General features: G+C 41.1%; 1 protein-coding gene and 1 non-coding gene across 4 annotated transcripts in view; both read left to right on the plus strand.

Moving 5' to 3' along the window:
* LOC116501453 (zinc finger RNA-binding protein-like) overlaps positions 1-19,726 on the plus strand; it is a 66,901-nt gene that overhangs the window by 9,097 nt on the left and 38,078 nt on the right. For all 3 annotated transcript variants that reach the window (XM_032207026.1, XM_032207027.1, XM_032207028.1), the window contains exons 3-5: positions 14,342-14,624; positions 16,298-16,439; positions 18,523-18,741. In XM_032207026.1, coding sequence (XP_032062917.1) covers positions 14,342-14,624; positions 16,298-16,439; positions 18,523-18,741 — 644 coding nt within the window. The remainder of the gene's footprint in view (positions 1-14,341; positions 14,625-16,297; positions 16,440-18,522; positions 18,742-19,726) is intronic.
* On the plus strand, positions 7,898-8,026 carry LOC116501478. Its single transcript, XR_004254442.1, has one exon. It is a non-coding gene; the product is annotated as a small nucleolar RNA SNORA66 (small nucleolar RNA).

Below are 19,726 nucleotides of genomic sequence, written 5' to 3' on the forward strand. Positions count from 1 at the left end.
CTCCTAACCATGTGATAAACCATCACACAAAACTATGAAAAGGGGTGTGTCTCTCTACCATTGTATTGTTAATTTTTCATCTGATTCTCCAGATATGATTTCTCAAGTAGGCTCGAGGCACTACATCATGTACTGTCATATTGGGGACTACCGCTCCAAGAGTGCAAGTTCCCTTCCAATTCTCAGGCAAGACCTTACGGGCTGTATCATTGCATAGCCAATACCACCCTTTTCCTTCTGGAACTGTCCAGCTGGTTGAATTTGCCCAGCCGCTAGTCGTACTAATATCAATTGTTCAATTACAAGATGTCTGATTTCCCACATAAGTAGTATCCGTATTTATACAATCCTGTTTCTCCATACCCCTAGGTGGGTTACACCTTTGTACACATACATAGTAAGATTCCAACAGCACAAAGCTACTCACTTCTAGTTCCAAAACTTCTTCATATTTTTGACCCCAAGATGTGTTTTCCCACAAATTAGTTCAAGATAAGTTTGCAGGTAAGGGAATCCCGATTAACGATACACCCTTATTCCCATGCTGTGGCAGATGGGTGCATACCCAACAGTTCGTCTTATTAGTTACTTGAGAAATTGTTTGTATTAAGGTCAGGTGTAAGTTCTCATCCCAAGTTGCCCACCCCGAATCCGAGAACCGCACCCCTGCAATCATTAGGATCTGGAAAACCGTAATTTTGTTGGTCCAATTGGAGTGGTGGTCTATATCCTCGCCGGGACCTTCTTCACCCTTGAATTGTGGATCCAAGCTGCTTGCTTCTTAATCTTAATGGCGGTGTGTGTTGTCAGTAATACTTGGTATGGTCCCATCCACTTTCCTTCCATTTTTCCTGTAGGGGTTGTCCTGAAAAAGTCTTTATATATATATAATTCCCGAGCTTAAAGGGGTGGATTGGTTGATCCAACCCTCTAGCCCTGGTCCCTAAAACAAATTTATGTACTTTATTTAATTGTTTCTGAAGTTCAGTTATATAAGCATATAAATATTCTGATCCTAACTGCGTTAGGTCCTCTCCACTAAATAGAAATTGCTATGGCCTTCCATATAAGATTTTGAAGGGACTCAAATTCCCTTTTATTCTAGGTTTAACTCTAATTCCAAGTAATGCTAAAGGGAGGGATTGAGGCCATGACAAATTAGCTTCTTATCCAATTTTAGCTATTTATTGTTTAATTAAATGGTTCATTTTTCTACCTGTCCACTTGCCTGTGGTCTATAAGGAGTATGCAGTTGCCAATCTATCTTTAGAATCTTACTTATCTGTTGTACCACTTGTGCACAAAAATGTGAAACTCTATCAGAAGACATTGCTACTAGAATCCCAAAGCATGGTATTATTTCATTTAACAAGACTTTAACCACTTCTCTTGCTTTGTTTGTTCGACAGGGAAAGGCTTCAGGCCTTCCTGAAAACGTGTCAGTCAGAACCAGTAATAATGATACCCCCCTTTTCTAGGGAGTTCTGAAAAATCAATTTGCCACTGTTGCCCCGAATAATTTCCTTTACCGATTATTCCAAACTTTATTCTATTCTTGGTATTGGGGTTATTGTATAAACAAATGCTACATTGTTGAGTTACTTGTTTTATCATATCGTCCCACTAATGTCTGACGCAGGCTCTTATGCAGTGTGCCAGCTCCCCAATACGTTTTATTGTGTTCTGTAAGAACTATGGGCCATGTCAAACTAGAGGGTATTACTATGTGGTTATCTTTTAAATATACTCATCCATCTGGTTTCATTTTACCTTTCAAATCTTCAATTAATTTTAAGTCTTCTTTTGTATAATTTGGATATAGTTTGGATTTTACCGTCTGGTATCAAAGACAATGCCTTCACCTCAGTTATTTCAGCTGCCTGCGTAGCCTCTGCCAATCGATTTCCAATTTCAAAATCGGTGTTCCCCTTTTGGTGTCCCTGACAATGCATGATAGTTACCTTTTCTGGTTGTTTTACAGCCTCTAACAATTTTAAAATTTCTTCAGCATGTTTTATCTGTTTTCCCTGAGCAGTCAGTAATCCACGTTCCTTCCAAATTGCTCCATGAGCATGTACCACGCCGAATGCATATTTAGAATCTGTCCAAATATTTACCCTTTTTCCAGCTGCCAGTTCCAATGCTCTCGTGAGTGCGACTATCTCCGCCTTTTGAGCTGATGTTCCAGGGTGTAAAGGCTTAGACTCGATTACCTGCTGAGTAGTTGTTATAGCATATCCAGCTTTACGTTGTCTTTGCATAACAAAACTGCTCCCATCCGTGAACCAAGTTTCTTCCGCATCTTCCATGGGCTCCTCCTTAAGGTCTGGTCGGCTGGAATACACAGTCTCTATAGTTTCTAAACAATCGTGAATCACAGGCTGTGCCGGAGCATCACTAAGAAAAGAGGCTAGATTCACAATATTAGTTATCACAATTTCCACGTTGTCCTGTTCTACCAATATTGCTTGATATTTCAAAATCATCAATTCTTGTTTAAGTTGTTTAAAGACTTTTTGTGCTTCTCCAGTCCAGACTAACTTTGACTGGTTAATCTTTATCAATTCACATAGAGGCTTTACCAATAGTCCATAATTATAAATCCAAAGGCGACACCAACCTGTCATTCTTAAAAAGGTTTGTAGCTCCTTTACCATTTGAGGTTCTGGAGTCTGGCAAATGACTTCCTTATGTTCAGTTCCTAGTTCTCGTTGTCCTTCCGAAATTTCAAATCCCAGATAGGTCACACTTTGTTGAGCCAGCTGGACTTTCTGTCAAGAGACTTGATATCCATTTAAACCCAGAAAATTAAGACGACTTATAGTCCATTGAATACAACTCCCTTTAGTCTCGGTAGCTATTAAGAGATCATCTACATATTGTAACAAAGCACCTTCAGTGTCCGGAGGCATCCATGTTTCGAGTTTCCTTGCTAATTGGTTTCCAAAAATAGTGGGGCTATTCTTGAATCCTTGAGGTAGTAATGTCTACGTAAGCTGCGTCTTTCTGCCTGAATCGGGATTTTCCCATTCAAAGGCGAATAGGTTTTGGCTTTCTGTGGCTAAGCCTAGGCAGAAGAAGGCATCTTTTAAATCCAGTACGGTAAACCAGACTTGACTATTCTTTAATTTAGTCAGCAAAGTATAAGGGTTTGCCACTACTGGATGTATATCCTCAGTGATTTTATTTATGGCCCTCAAATCCTGAACTAGCCTATAGCTTTTTCATCTGCCTTTTTAATTGGCAATATGGGTGCATTGTATTCTGATTCGCATTCAATCAATGATCCATACTGTAAAAATTTATTAATTATCTCTTTAATTCCTTTCCTATCTTCTATCCTCAAAGGATATTACTTAACCTTAACGGGTTTCTCTCCTGGCTTTAATTTAATAATTATTAAGGTCACATTTTTAGCTCTTCCAGGGACTTCGGTAGCCCAAACTCCTGGACATACTTGATCTGTGATCTCTAAAGGTATTTCACTTTTAGGGTCAGTTTGTATTAGTGCCAAGCTTAACACATTTATTAGTTGTTTTTCTCCTATTCTTAATTCCATTTTCCCTTTTTCAAAGACAATTTCTGCTCCTACTTGCTCTAATAAATCCCTACCTAAGAGTGCCCATGAGGAGCTAGGCATATATAAAAATCTGTGTATGCCCCATTGTTTCCCTAACTTGTACTTCAAAGGTTCACAAAAATAAGTCTTTTCGGTTACACCTTGTCCTGGTTTCAGTTAGAACAGAGTTAATTTTCTTCCTAGTAGCTGGTAGAATGCTGTGTTTTGGCTTAGGATGAGAAGAGTGCTGATAACACCCCGATGTTTTAATTGTTGCAGAGCAGTGCTTATACCAAGCCAAAGACATCTCAGCTTCTTGCTCTGTCCTGCCCACAGGCAGGCTGGGGGTGCAGTAAGAGCTGGCAAGGGACAGACCCAGGACAGGTGACCCAAACTAGCCAAAGGGGTATTCCATACCATCTGACGTCAGGCTAAACAATACATAGGGGTGGCTAGCCGGGGGGAGGGGGCCGGACTGCTCGGGGTTAGGCTGGGCATCGGTCAGCGGGTGGTGAGCAATTGCATTGTGCATCACTTGTTTGTACATATTATTAGTAGTGGTACTATTATCATCATTGTATTATTATTATTATTATTATTATTATTATTATTATTTTGTCTTATTAAACTGTCTTTATCTCAACACATGGGCTTCACTTTCCGTTTCTCTCCCCCGTCCCATCTGCCCCTTCTGCCCCCATCACTTTTTAGGGTTTCATTAGTGAATTTAATCCCTGATACTTTACAAGCCAGTAATGACCTAGCTGTTCCCCAGTGTATTGGGTTTGATGGCAAGGTTTGGGGGTGGGCCTGCAGTGGCAGCCCCTGTGAGAAAAACCCAGAAGCCTCCCCGTGGCAGATAAGGGACAATTTCATCTGGCCCCAAAGGGGCCCACTGCTGCCCAGAGCCATGCCATGAGCAACACAGCCTGTGCCTCTGTGAGAGCCCATCCAAGAAAACAAGCAAACAAAGAAACAAACAAAAACTTGCTGCTCAAAAGCAGCTGGGAGAGCGAGGTGCAAGAAACCTCCCCACAGACACCAGTCAGTGCAGAAGGAGGGGCAGGAGGTGCTCCAGGCACCGGAGCCGAAGCCCCCCTGTGGTCTGTGGAGAGGCCCCTGGTGGAGCAGGCTGTCCCCCCCAACCCCCCCCCCCCTTCCCGATACTTGGGAAACTGACTAAACACCACAGCAAATATACCAAAACTTCTGGACTGTTACTTAGATAATGCCTACATCTTCTTTCCCTGTGTGAGAAACACTCTAGCCAATAACTTAGGCTCAGTTGCGGATCTTGGTGAAGTAGTAATTTATTGCAATGGTGGGCACCCCACAAGCAGGAGAGCGCACCTACTAGTTCCAAAACACAGTTTATGTACTTTTTGAGGACAGGACCCTCCCTTGTTTCCCCACTGAGTGGGTAATCCTGGTTCACAGTCTGATGCTTCACAGACAATGCATGGCCTGCAGTTGCCGGCCTGTTAAATTTCTGATTTCTTTTGACTTTTTTACTGTTTGAAGTGGTAATGTTTCTTCACTTATCTGACTAGACTTGACACTGTGATTTTCACCTGATTGTCCTAAGGAGTCTGGTTGTCTGCATTTTACAAGGTCGCCTGCTAAGTTTTCTTACAACTGCAAACATATTTCAATACCAGATTCCTTACCTTTAAGCAATGTAACTCTGCAATAACAGCTTTTTTATTCCTACTGTGGGACTAAGTTGAAATACTTGATGAGGTGCATTATGGAAAATTATTACTTAATGTAGAGGTTAATAAAAGAATTGTAGCGAAATACTGGTAGAGGTGGTTATTCTAATGAGAAGAGTGATCATCATTAAATAGGAATAATTACACTGGAATTATCCAGGGATTGGTCTTGATTATTATTTTAGTATGGCATGTCTTTGTATTTTATACAAAGAAAGTATTGTCAATACAGAAGTAGCTTTACAAGAAGCTGTTCTGAGGAAACCAGACTGGAAAGAAAGCACTGGATAGTACAGCTGAACCTTCATCTGAATTGAGGGTTGTGGCCATCCACAGTCATAAAAGACGAGTAGGTAGTAAATAGGTGCAAAGATTCACTGCAAGAAAGATCAGTGGAACAGAGGGGGTCTGGCAGAATAGTCTGAGAGAGGAGGTAAGTTGTGTGATGATTGCTTGTCACTGAACAAGGGTAAAACCTCTTGTAAGTTAATTGAAAGTTGGCACAAAAATCTTTAGATATAAATTAATTACATGGAAGCATCTGGTCATCTTAATGTTAAAAGGTTTTCGGCAAGAAAATGGGGGAAAAAAGAAGCCCATAAATTTGAAAAAGATGTGAATTTCTGTAACATAATGAGTAGTTCTTTCAAAAAGGAAAAAGCAGGCAGTTCTAGAATATTTTTCTTGTAATATTGCAAACTCAATCATTAGCTCTTCAGGATGTTGCATGTTATAAATGAAGTCTCAATTCAATCTGAATTTTGTAATATTTATAAAACAAATATTTCTAAAAGGTATAAAAGCTATAAAAGGTATAAAAGGCAAGTAAACAGCGCTGGGTGTGCGGGGAGTCTACGCTCCACCAACACGCACACACAAACATCAAACATTCTAAATACATGTATACAGAACATTGCTTTACATAATAACCTGAGTATGCCTATACATACATACAATCAGGATAGGTAACAAACAGTCCTTTAAGTTCTATAACTTAACAGTCTCCATTTTCCATTCCTTTTCTTGCTTCAGGCCTTATGTATTCCGTTCTTCCCAGATCGAAGAAAAACATGTCCATCTCCTTGTGAAGGCCAAGAGGCCTGGGTCAAAAGGCACGTCCAGGTCACCAGGGGGCGTAACAGCAAAAGCCTTCGATGGCTGTAGCAGCAGAGGGGCTGATGGCGGAGCAGTCGGATCGGTAAAGGAGCCCACAGCTCCCTCATTATCTGGCAAACCACAGGCTTCTGACTGTGGCTCCACATGGCTCTTTAAGGCCTCAGAGACTGCTCGCCAGGTGCCGAGCAATCGCACTGCAACCTTGTCGTTTTTAGTTGCAGAGTCCCACACCTTGACCTCAGTTTGGTCCCATATTTCAGGCTCATAAACTGTCCAATTGTTAATAAGGAGAATAAGTTGTAAGGTTACCAGGACGGTCTTTGTTTCTAAGGACGTATGATTCCCCATAATGCGCAGCTGCTTACCAGCGAGAGGCAGTTGTGTGCTCTGGCCTGCTTCTCTCAGCTTGAGCTTCTCTCCAGCTCCAGTGCTGCCTATTTCCAGCGATGAGCTTCTCTGAGCGGTTTGCTGAGTCTGGCCGAACCTATCTTCATGAGGCGATCAAAGTGCCTGCTCCCGTCCTGGTCTCCATTCTGCCAGCCTGTTCCTCTTCACTTCTTTTTCCTGCTTCTTTACTGATTCAAAGATCGAAGCCGAAATTTCCTTAAGCGGTATATTCTTTATTGCAGCGCTGGATGCACGGGGGATCTTTCCACCTATCATGCATGTCCGAAGTAACAAGCCATCTCATATTTATACAGCAAAACGATGAATGTTCTAACGCCTATACATATTCATTACCTAAACCCGCCCACTCTCGCTTCGTACGCTAATTAGCTTATCAGTGCTTGCGCAAAGCCTTCCAAGAATTGTGGGCCGGGGTCTTCGGGACGTGGGCAGTGGTCTTTGGGAGGAAGACTGTAGGTCTTCCTCGTGATGCACTTTTCACCTTTTGCTTAAAAAATGCCAGATATGATGAATCGGTTGTTTTCCAAGCTGAGTTGGGTTTCGGCCTAACTGAGGGTCGGCAGATAATGGGATGTCTCAGTTAACAAGACATAACAGAAGGTTGACTCAAGTTATCTCAAGTCTCAGCCTGACTGAGGGTCGACGGATAACAAGATGTCATCTATTTTGTTCTCATTCATTTTTAACCACAAGATTTATCCTATCCTAAAGTGAGTCTATACAATATCATTACTGATGTAACTTCATCGTGTTGCCTTTTTTTTATCTTGAGGTCAGGCTCCCCTCTTATACCCTTCTCTCCACAGCAGTTCTTTTCAAAACAACTTTTCATTGGTCAAACAACTTTGCATATAACAACAGCAAACACCCAGAAACATCCATGCCTTTATGGCTGGAGAACAAGAGAACCAGCTGGAGAACAAGAAACCCCAGACTGCATGGCATCTCTTGAATCACCCTTCTTTGTTCCCTCTAAACTCTTTTATATTCCTGATGGCCTCATCGTTAAGAGTCTAATGTTATCTCAACCATGGGGCTTTCCAACCCCCATGGCCACATTCCCAAATCTCCCCCTTCTTTGTTAATATCAACCATTTTCTTGACACGAATTACCACTGCATATATAACATTGCAGAAGCAAGAGGAACAGTTTTGCTAAAGTGAAAATGGTGATAGAACTAAGCCTTAGAAATCAAATGATTGGGGCTGTTCATTCTATACCATGATAAGGAAATTTAATACAAAAATAGCAAAGAAGAAATGAGACTGAGCAGAATCTTGTTAACAGTACAATCACAATCTGGCAGTCAGACTGTTCTGTGAACTCCAATTTTTCTAACAGTTTTACCATGTCAAAAAATGGGCCAAGCAAAAAAAAAAAAAAAAAAAAAAAAAGATCTTGTACTTTTCTGCTAGATTGAGTTAAATCAGTAGCTCAACTAATAGCAGAGCTACCCCAAGTGATGGAATTGTATGTGATGGCCTGATGGCCAGATTTGATATATGGGAGGAGGGAAGAGTGAGAATGAGGATAGGGTGGAGCAAGACTGTCCCTTCATTGGCAGTATTGCACTGTTGATGAGTTCAGTTGTAATCTAAGTGAAAGTATAAGGCTTCCTGTTTTCTCAGTAATATATTTTGAGTAGATGCATGTGATGCTGTGAATTACCTTTGAACGTGTGAATATTTTACACTTTTGTGCTGTTAGGTACGTAAACAATGCAGCCTAATTTTATAGATTATCATACACTTTTACCATCATAAAATAGTTTTCATGAGTTTTCTGACAGTGATTTCTGACCCAAAGCTGACAAAACAAAGGCACTGCCTATATAAATCAAGTAGAAGGAATTGTTTCAAGTAGTGACTCGAGCTACACCAAAATATTTTAGGTCTTATCCTTCCACTGTTACACCAAGAAGCTAAAAATAAAATGTAATATAATATTTAATATTAATACATATAAATAACATTAATATATATAATGTAATATAATCATGAGTACAACTCACAACTGAGTTGAGTTTGGATGTAATGTAAAGGGTCTTTTAAACAATGAAATATCAGGGGACTATGGTGGGAAGAAGGTAGAGTCTAGACATGGAAGTCCAGTAGTAATAAAACTTTCTCTGTGTGTTTCTGACATAAAAATGGCTTTTTGATATGTTAAAGTCAATGTGTTCTGCTGTAATTAAATGACAAATTTTATTTTTAATTACTAAACGCAGTGGAGTTATGGAAATGTTTTTAGCAAAAATATCTACAGCAAAAAGGTGCTTTGTTTCTGGAAGTTATGTCAGAGATAATATTGCTGTCTTTTGGAATAGCTGTCTTGACTTCTTGGTCCTTTTGTGAGAAACACTCTGTAGCCAATAACTTAGGCTCAGGCGAGGATCTCAGTGAAGTAGTAATTTATTCGCAATTGCAATGGCGGGCGCCCCACAAGCAGGAGAGAGCGCATCTACTAGTTCCAAAACACAGTTTATATACTTTTTGAGGATAGGACCCTCCCCACTGAGTGGGTAATCCAGGTTCACAATCTATCTGATGCTTCACAAACAATGCATAGCCTTCAGTTGCTGGCCTGTCAAATTTCAATTTCCTTTTGCCATTTTTACTGTTTGAAATGGTAATGTTTCTTCACTTATCTGACTTGACTTGACTTGACACCATGATTTTCACCTAATTGTCCTAAGGAGTCTGGTTGTCTGCATTTTACAATGTAGTCTGCTAAGCTTTCTTATCACTGTAAGCATATCTCAGTACCACATTCCCTCCTTCTAAACAATGTAACTCTGCAAAAACAACATTTATATTCCCACACTTTTGGTTTTGAGCATAACCATGCTTCAATTCCACTGTGCCATTGTGTATGTTTCTTTCAAGTAAGATATCATTTCTGTTTTCTTTAAAATAGTGTATACTATCTCCTTGATAGACACAAAATTGGATTTGAATTATCTTTTAATAGTTCTATGGAGTTGTAGAACCCTATAATGATTATTAAATATTATTGAATAGCAGTGCTGGAAATGTATGGAAAAAAAATCAGAATAATCACTGAATCCCCATTTCATATAATTGTTCTACATAGTGATATTTATCTCAGTTCACTGTATTTGTTCAAAAAATCAGAACAGATATTGTAAGCTTTTAATCATAATGCATGGGTAGGGATTGAAATAGGACAATAATATTTGTTTCTGTTCAAAAAATTAAACCCATCATAAATTTTTTGTTTCCATTGTTAGTAATTACTCGTTCTTAGTAAATAGCCACATATTAATGTCCTACCTGCAAATTTTAGAAAGGCATGTTAGTCTCAGCATGTGCCTGGAAGATTGCCAGAGCTCTGGTGGAAGTCTTCTTCTTTGATCTAGCTGTCTTTTGATGATCCTTCATGCGGTAAGGCAGTGGACTTCTGTTCAAGTGGGGCCAGTATTTTATAATTGTAAACTTTTGTGGGAAAAGCCTGGTATCACAGGTATGTTTTTAAAGTGTGTCTGCTTTAACTTTAAGAGTTCTGAGCTAATTTTCATGGAAGTCTTTACAAGCTCATAGCTTTAATATAGTGTCGTGGTTCTGCTCGAGTGGGCAGCCGAGCTCCACCACAGCCGCTCTCTCACTCCCCCTCCTCAAAGAGGAATGGGGAGAAAATATGATGAAAAGGGCTCAAAGGTTGAGATAAGGATGAGAAGTGTTATAAGTTAGACCACACAATTTACTGGTCTATTGAAATTATTTTATTAATCAAGTAAGCAGACACAAGCAAAACAGCGCTGGGTGGCTGGGGAGTCTCCGCTCCACCACGGCACGCAACTTCCCCTTTCCAGTGTCGCTGTTTTATAGCATTGAAGTTCTGGCTTGTCGAGACCTGTCGACTTGTCGAGACCAGTCGAGACCTGTCCTAAGACTGTGCAGTCTGTTGTTGGGGGTCGTTATTCTTCCTCCGGTGATCACGAGTTGTGCTTGTGTTCAGGTGGGGGCAAAACAGGATGTCTTGCGGTGGGTGGGTGGTATCTTACAAAATCTTTGTTTTAACAAGGATGTTCACCCAACCCCCCTTCCCCATTTGTCCCCATGTTACAATGCCGTGAGTTGTGAAACCTTATCTCCTCAGTAGATTCTTTAAATTCTCAAGGACAATGAACAAACCCCTACTAATTTATCACAAGAAGATCACGCAGTAATTACTGTAACGGGCAAAACAGACTCGGCATAAGGAGATAGTAAGATTTATTGCTTATTACTAACAAGCTAGAGAAGTGAGAAACAAATGAAAGAAACCAAAAGCACCTTCCCCCCCCCATCCACCCTCTTCCACCTCCTCCCCCCGAGCGGCGCAGGGGAACAGGGGAATTGGGGTTATGGTCAGTCTACAGCGCTTCTCTGCTGCTCCTTCTCGGTCACTCTCATCCCCTGTGCTGTGGGGTCCCACCCGCGGGACACAGTCCTTGATGAACTGATCCGGCGTGGGCTTCCCACAGGCAGCAGCTCTTCCAGAACTGCTCCAGATATGGGTCCGTACCACGGGGTCCATCCCTCAGGAGCAAACTGCTCCAACCTGGGTCCCCCACGGGCAGCAGATCCTGCCAGGTCACCTGCCCCTGTGTGGTCTCCTCTCCATGGGCTACAGGTCTAGCCCGGAATCTGCTCCGGCAGGGGTCTTCCACAGGCAGCAGCCTCCGTCGGTGCAGGGCCACCTGCTCCACCGTGGTACTCCATGGGCTGCAGGGGGACTTCCTGCTTCACCATGGTCCTCACCACAGGCTGCAGGGGACTTCTGCTCCGGCGCCTGGAGCACCTCTCCCCCTCCTTCTTCACTGACCTTGGCGCCTGCAAGGCTGTTCCTCACTCCTTTCACTCTCCCAGCTGCTATGTGGCGCAGTGTTTTTTTTCCCTGTCTTAAATATGCTCTCACAGAGGCGCAAAACAACATCACTTATTGGCTCAGCTCTGGTCAACAATGGGGCCCTTACCAAACATGGGGCAGCTTCTAGATCCTTCTCACAGAAACCACCCCTATGGCCCCCCTGCTACCAAAACCTTGCCACGTAAACCCACTACATATAGTTTACTGAAAAACATAATGCAAGTGCAGGTCAATAATGAGCTGTCATAGAAAAGTAGTATTTTTCTTCATTTGTCAGGTGGTTTTATTGAAGAACTAATGAAGCACAAGCTTGTCGGGCATGAAAAGATAATAGTTTAAAATGTTGAATGAAAGATTTCTTTTTCACTGCTTCAGGAAAAAAAACAGCACACAAAACCAACCCACAAACCCTCTTCTTATAAATGAAGTCTGAACTCAATCTGAATTTAGTAATATTTATAAAAGGAATATTTATAAAAGGTATAAAAGGCAAGTTGTCGTGGTTTAACCCGGCCGGCAGCTAAACACCACGCAGCCGTTCGCTCACCCTCCCCCCTCCCTCTCTGGGACGGGGGAGAGAAATGGAAAGCGAAGCCCGTGAGTTGAGATAAAGACAGTTTAATAAGACAGGAAAATAATAATAACAATAATAATAATAATAATACAATGATGATAATAGTACTACTACTAATAATATGTACAAACAAGTGATGCACAATGCAATTGCTCACCACCCGCTGACCGATGCCCAGCCTAACCCCGAGCAGTCCGGCCCCCTCTCCCCGGCTAGCCACCCCTATATATTGTTTAGCATGACGTCAGATGGTATGGAATACCCCTTTGGCTAGTTTGGGTCACCTGTCCTGGGTCTGTCCCCTCCCAGCTCTTACTGCACCCCCAGCCTGCCTGTTGGCAGGACAGAGCAAAAGGCTGAGATGTCCTTGGCTTGGTATAAGCACTGCTCTGCAACAATTAAAACATCGGGGTGTTATCAGCACTGTTCTCATCCTAAGCCAAAACACAGCATTCCACCAGCTACTAGGAAGAAAATTAATTCTGTTCTAACTGAAAGCAGGATACAAGTAAAAAGCGCTGAGTGTGCGGGGTGTCTACGCCCCACCAACACGCACACACGAACATCAAACATTCTAAATATACAGAACATTGCTTTACATACTAAACCCGAGTACACCTATACATATGTACAATCAGAAAAGGTAACAAGCAATCCTTTAAGTTCCATGACTTAACAGTCTCCATTTTCCATTCCTTTTGAACAATATGTCTCACTTTAAGTTGTCAAGCAACTCGGCCTTCGGGCCTTATGTATCCCATTCTTCTCAGATCGAAGAAAAGCATATCCATCTCTTTTTTAAGGCCAATAGGGCCTGGGTCAAAAGGCACATCCAGGTCAGCAGGGGGCGTAACAGCAAAAGCCTTCGATGGCTGTAGCAGCAGAGGGGCTGATGGCGGAGCAGTCGGATCAGTAAAGGAGCCCACAGCTCCCTCACTATCTGGCAAGCCACACATTTGTGATTGTGGCTCCACATGGCTCTTTAAGGCCTCAGAGACTGCTCGCCAGGTGCCGAGCAATCCCACTGCAACCTTGTCGTTTTTAGTTGCAGAGTCCCACACCTTGACCTCAGTTTGGTCCCATATTTCAGGATCATAAACTGTCTGATTGTTAATAAGGAGAATAAGCTGTAAGGTTACCAGGACAGTCTTTGTTTCTAAGGACGTATGATTCCCCATAATGCGCAGCTGCGTAGCAGCGAGAGGCAGTTGTGTGCACGGGTCCACTTCTCTCAGCTTGAGCTTCTTCCTAGCTCCGGTGCACCCATTTCCAGCGACTTTTAGTACGAGCTTCTCTGAGCGGTTTGCTGAGTTTGGCCAAACCTATCTTCATGAGGTGATTAATATGCCTGTTCCCATCCTGGTCTCCATTCTGCTAGGCTGTTCCTTTTCATTCCTTCTTTCTACTTCTTTATTGATGACATAACTTCATCGTGTTGCCTTTTTTTTTTTTTTTTTTTTTTTTTTTTTTTCATCTTGAGGGCAGGCTCCCCTCTTATACCCTTCTCTCCACAGCAGTTCTTTTCAAAACAACTTTTCATTGGTCAGACAACTTTGCATATAACAACAGCAAACACCCATAAACATCCATGCCTTAATGGCTGGAGAACAAGAGACCAGGTGGAGAACAAGAAACTGGAGACTGCATGGCATCTCTTGAATCACCCTTCTTTGTTCCCTCTAAACTCTTTTACATTCCTGATGGCCTGGTCGTTAAGAGTCTGATGTTATCATCAACTACAGGGCTTTTCGACCTCCATGGCCCCACTCCCAAATCTCCCCCTTCTTTATTAATATCAACCATTTTCTCGACACAAATTACCACTCCATATGTAACACTCTCTAAGAAGAAAGTCATTATCCACTTGATATTTCTGTCATTCACAGAAACTTCAAAATGATAGTGTTTTTTTTTTTTTTAATGTGAGTAGAAGAGAGGTAATACTAGCTATTGAAGCGTATGTTCAGGTAGATAGCCATTCCTGCTTTGTTTGTAGAATAGACAAATATTAATTAAATCCAGGATTTTGAAATGCTTATGTATTAGCTTAATATGCTGAATTAACCTAATTATTTACTTACTGTCTTTTTTCCGTGTAGCCAGCAGCCAGCGTCGGGTGTAGCCTATTCCCATCCAACTACAGTTGCTAGCTACACTGTCCATCAAGCCCCAGTTGCTGCTCACACGGTTACTGCAGCCTATGCCCCAGCAGCAGCTACGGTTGCAGTAGCTAGGCCTGCTCCAGTAGCTGTCGCAGCTGCTGCAACAGCTGCTGCATATGGAGGCTACCCTACAGCACACACAGCTACAGATTATGGTTATACACAGAGGCAACAAGAAGCTCCACCACCACCACCTCCTGTCACTACGCAGAATTACCAGGTATGCTTAAAAAAATCTTCTGCTTAATGGTTTTTAAATTTGTATGTTAAAAGGAAGAGGCCTGTTTGGAGAGAGATTTGTTGGTACTTTAGATAGCTTCCCACTCTTAGACTGGCTTAAATGTAGTATGACAGCATCCTGTTACTGGATTGTATTCCTTCTCAGTTCATGAGTTAGTAAACTTGCAGTATAAATCAGCGTGCTACATTGATTTTGCAGCTGGAAGATTTCAGTCTGTAGAGGTCATGTTGGGACTTTCTAACATATGTCTTTATTTCTGTTCAGATTTTAGAAGAGTCAGAAGTTGCAGTTTTTCCTGTCTGTCTAGATTCACATAATACAGGTGTATCTGCACGTCAGCAATCCTAGCCCGTTGGTTTCAATTAGACAGTTTAGATGCAGAAAGAGGAGGGGTTTTACATGGCCAGGTAGTTTTCCATTGGAAATGTGAGCATTATTTGCATTTTTAACAGCTTTTTTTCTACATTAGCATTTGTTAGTCCAAGTCTTCAGTGGATATCTCTAGTCTGGTGTGTTTATGCACAGGAATTACATAAATTTTGTGGCATGGTTCATATTTAAAATTTGCATTTACTAGTGAGACAGAGGACATTGAAACAGTATGTCCCTTGTAATATTTCCTTAATATATTAGTTGTAAAATTATCAAGGCATTATATAGATTCTAATTAGTGGGCTTGTTTGTTTAAAAGGATGATTCTGTTGCTTTAGGTTCAGTTCTTTTGTGCAGCTTTTAGAATTTGTTACATATGGTAATGAATTGTAACCTAGGAGTCCTTCCAGTTGGGTGTATATTCACAACGTCATTAAGGTAGTCAGTTACTCGATGTATTCAGAGAAGAGTCCCCTAAATTAAAGAAAATTTCATGTCAGTAGACTTCAGCTAACGTAGTTTATGCCCTGCTACCCATCAGTTGGTCAGCTAGTCGCGCTTTACCGTAAATATGGTATGGATGAGAAAATATGTATACATATGTAGTGGTTTCCAGGCTCACCTATTCTAAGCTTACTAGCCATCTTCTGAGTTCTGGCTGTGTTGAATGGGCTACTTGCCTTACCCTTGTAGACTAGTTATGGTTCCCTAACGGAACAGCTGATATGTCAAAAAATGAAGAAGGCTTTGAAAGTGTCACTTCCACACTCTTAACAAATATAACCAAGAAAACCATTATAACCATTTTTAATGAATGGATTTTTAAGGCAAATATAGGATGATGTTTGTAACCTTGTGACTTTATTGTGGTTTATAGAAATTAACATTTTGTGGAGATTGGTGGTGTTTTTTTTCCTTCATATTTTTTTTTAGGAATTTGATATAGTTCCTATGAAAAACTAATGAAAGTAGTTGCTTTTCAGTTACAAAATAGCTTGGAAGGGAAAGCGATTTAATTAAGTGAGGTTAATTTTTATATAAAATCTGAAAAAGACCATCAGGTTTGTATTCTGTCCAGAAGCATTTGTAAACATTTAATTTCTTTAATGCATATATCTATGTATGTTGTCTCCATGAATAATTTTTTTTTAAAAACTATCTCCTTTAGTGTAGACTAGAAGGAAATATATTGTTTTTATTTTTTGACTCTGGTAATGAGCATTACTCCAGATACCTATTTTAAGGAGAAAATCACTGTTTTCTTCTTTGAAAATTTTTAGGAATCCTATTCTTATGTTCGATCTACTGCCCCAGCTGTAGCTTATGACAACAAACAATACTATCAACAGCCAACAGCAACTGCTGCGGCTGTGGCTGCTGCCCAGCCTCAGCCTTCAGTAGCTGAATCGTACTACCAGACAGGTGGGTTGCACGCTTCCAACTCCTGTCATTATACAGTGTGGGTACTACATTAATACCTTAAAAATATGTATTTGAACATATCACATTACCCAGATTTTATTTTTTTTTCGCGTAATCCTTGATAATGTGTAGAAGAATATGCTGCATCTGGAACTTGAATGTTAATGCTGTAACTTTCTTTGGATAGCTGGACATTGCTGTAGCTATCTTTGAATTTTGGATTGTTATTAAATGCACACAAAGCATACTTCTAGGCAAACGTTTTGATGATTTGTCTAGAAAGTTTGCTGAGCTATGTGCAGATAGTCAGTGGTGGGTTCAGATGATACTTTGGTTAGACTTTATTTGTAGTTCTGCAGTTACTTAATGATGTATGTAGTTATTTAATTATTGGTATCATGACTGCTACAAAGTCTTTTTTTATGTTAATGAAAAGTAATATGAAGGTTTAGATGTTCTTTAGCTTAGTGTATTCCAGTAAAAACTAAATTCGAAGGTTATTTTGATGTTATAAATGAGGTCTGAATTAAAATATTTCTAAAAGGTATAAAAGGTAAGTAAACAGCGCCGGGTGTGCAGGGAGTCTATGCTCCACCAACACGAACATCAAACATTCTAAATACATGTATACAGAACATTGCTTTACATAATAACCTGAGTATTCCTATACATACATACAATCAGGATAGGTAACGAACAATCCTTTAAGTTCCATAACTTAGCAGTCTCCATTTTCCATTCTTCGGACCTTATGTATTCCGTTCTTCCCAGATCGAAGAAAAACATGTCCATCTCCTTGTGAAGGCCAAGAGGCCTGGGTCAAAAGGCACGTCCAGGTCACCAGGGGGCGTAACAGCAAAAGCCTTCGATGGCTGTAGCAGCAGAGGGGCCCATGGCGTAGCAGTCGGATCAGTAAAGGAGCCCACAGCTCCCTCACTATCTGGCAAGCCACATGTTTCTGACTGTGGCTCCACATGGCTCTTTAAGGCCTCAGAGACTGCTCGCCAGGTGCCGAGCAATCCCACTGCAACCTTGTCGTTTTTAGTTGCAGAGTCCCACACCTTGACCTCAGTTTGGTCCCATGTTTCAGGATCATAAACTGTCTGATTGTTAATAAAGGGAATAAGCTGTAAGGTTTCCAGGACAGTCTTTGTTTCTAAGGACGTATGATTCCCCATAATGCGCAGCTGCTTACCAGCGAGAGGCAGTTGTGTGCACAGGTCCACTTCTCTCAGCTTGAGCTTCTTCCCAGCTCCGGTGTGCCTATTCCCAGCGACTGTATGAGCTTCTTTGAGCAGTTTGCTGAGTCTGGACGAACCTATCTTCATGAGGCAATCAAAATGCCTGTTCCCGTCCTGGTCTCCATTCTGCCAGCCTGTTCCTCGTCACTTCTTTTTCCTGCTTCTTTATTGATGTAACTTCATGTTGCCTTCTCTTTATCTTGAGGGCAGGCTCCCCTCTTATACCCTTCTCTCCACAGCAGTTCTTTTCAAAACAACTTTTCATTGGTCAAACAACTTTGAATGTAACAACAACAGCAAACACCCAGAGACATCCATGCCTTAATGGCTGGAGAACAAGAGAACCAGCTGGAGAACAAGCAACCCAAGACTGCGTGGCATCTCTTGAATCACCCTTCTTTGTTCCCTCTAAACTCTTTTATATTCCTGATGGCCTCATCGTTAAGAGTCTAATGTTATCTCAACCATGGGGCTTTCCAACCCCCATGGCCACACTCCCAAATCTCCCCCTTCTTTATTAATATCAACCATTTTCTCGACACAAATTGCCACTCCATATATAACATTTGAGAACATGGCAGCGTAGTTAAAAAAATAATCTGAGGCTTACTAATGTGACCTGAGACATATTTACACAGTTGTGTGGTTTTTGCACAATTACACAGTACATTACCATGACTGTTAAAATAATAGTAATAAAGGAACCAACCAAAAAAACACCTCTCCTTGTTATGTTTAATTCCCAGAATGTTATTAGGTATCATTAAGCATTACTTAATATGGTTTACACTTCATTCAACTAAAGCCTATGTTTGTGTACTTCTGTTTTCTATCCTCATTAGCTCAGAAAGCAGGATATAGCCAAGGGGCAGCTCAATATACTCAAGCCCAACAAACGCGACAAGTGACGGCTATAAAACCTGCAACCCCAAGTCCAGCAACAACTACATTTTCTATATATCCAGTATCCTCTACTGTACAGCCAGTGGCAGCTGCAGCTACTGTTGTTCCATCCTATACTCAAAGTGCAACGTACAGTACAACAGCAGTTACTTACTCTGGTAAGAGTTTTGTGTATTATGCTGCTGGGATCTTTGTCACAGAAGATTACAGGATTTAAATACTCAAAATGTTTCTGTTCAATTGCATCAGTCTACTGAGAAGTATCAACCAGTTGCATCAAAATGTTTTGCCAGTATAATGATTTATCTTTAAAAGTTTTTATGCTTAAGTATGCCTATTTTTTTACATGTAAAAATATAGAAAGTATTAGCATTGCTATGTACATGGTGTTTTGTGACTTGTTTAAAGTTTTGGAGAGAGAAGGTGGGGGAATAGAAAAAAATGGAGAGACATCCACACAAATAAAACCCAGGGAAATTGGAAGAGCATGATGCTATTGTTATAAATGAAGTCTCAACTCTGAATTTAGTAACATAAAAGAATATTTATAAAAGGCAAGTAAACAGCGCTGGGTGCGCAGGGAGTCTATGCTCTACCAACATGCACACGCACCTGTCGAACTTTCCAAATATATATAGGACATTGCTGTTACATATTTACAAGAAACCCGAGTACGCCTATACATATGGATATCCTATCCCCGCTTCATATTATAATTCTCTTTGTGGTGGTCCTTGTGGGTGAAAGGCTCATGGTTTCCCCATCACCATTAGCAACCTTTTGTTCCAGACTGCAGGAGCGGCTTCGACTGTCTCCCTCTTCTTCTGCACATGCTCTGCCCACCACAAGGTTCCCGAAAACAACAAAACGTGATTGCTTTTCCCGCGTTTCATTAACCCTTGAAATCACACTAATAATATTATTATCATATAACATTAAAGAATAAATGTTAACAGTTCTAACCAGCAACCCCTCCAGCAACTTCCATGCCTTAACAGAGGGGAAAACAAGCAACCCCAGATGGCAGGGCGTCGCCTCAATCACCCTTCTTTGTTTCCTCTAAACTCTTTACATTCCTGATGACCTCATCTTTAAGAGTCTGATGTTTTCACCAACCTCGAGGCTTTCCGACCCCCATTGCCA

Source organism: Aythya fuligula, chromosome W, assembly GCF_009819795.1.
Source record: "Aythya fuligula isolate bAytFul2 chromosome W, bAytFul2.pri, whole genome shotgun sequence".
NCBI lineage: Eukaryota > Metazoa > Chordata > Aves > Anseriformes > Anatidae > Aythya > Aythya fuligula.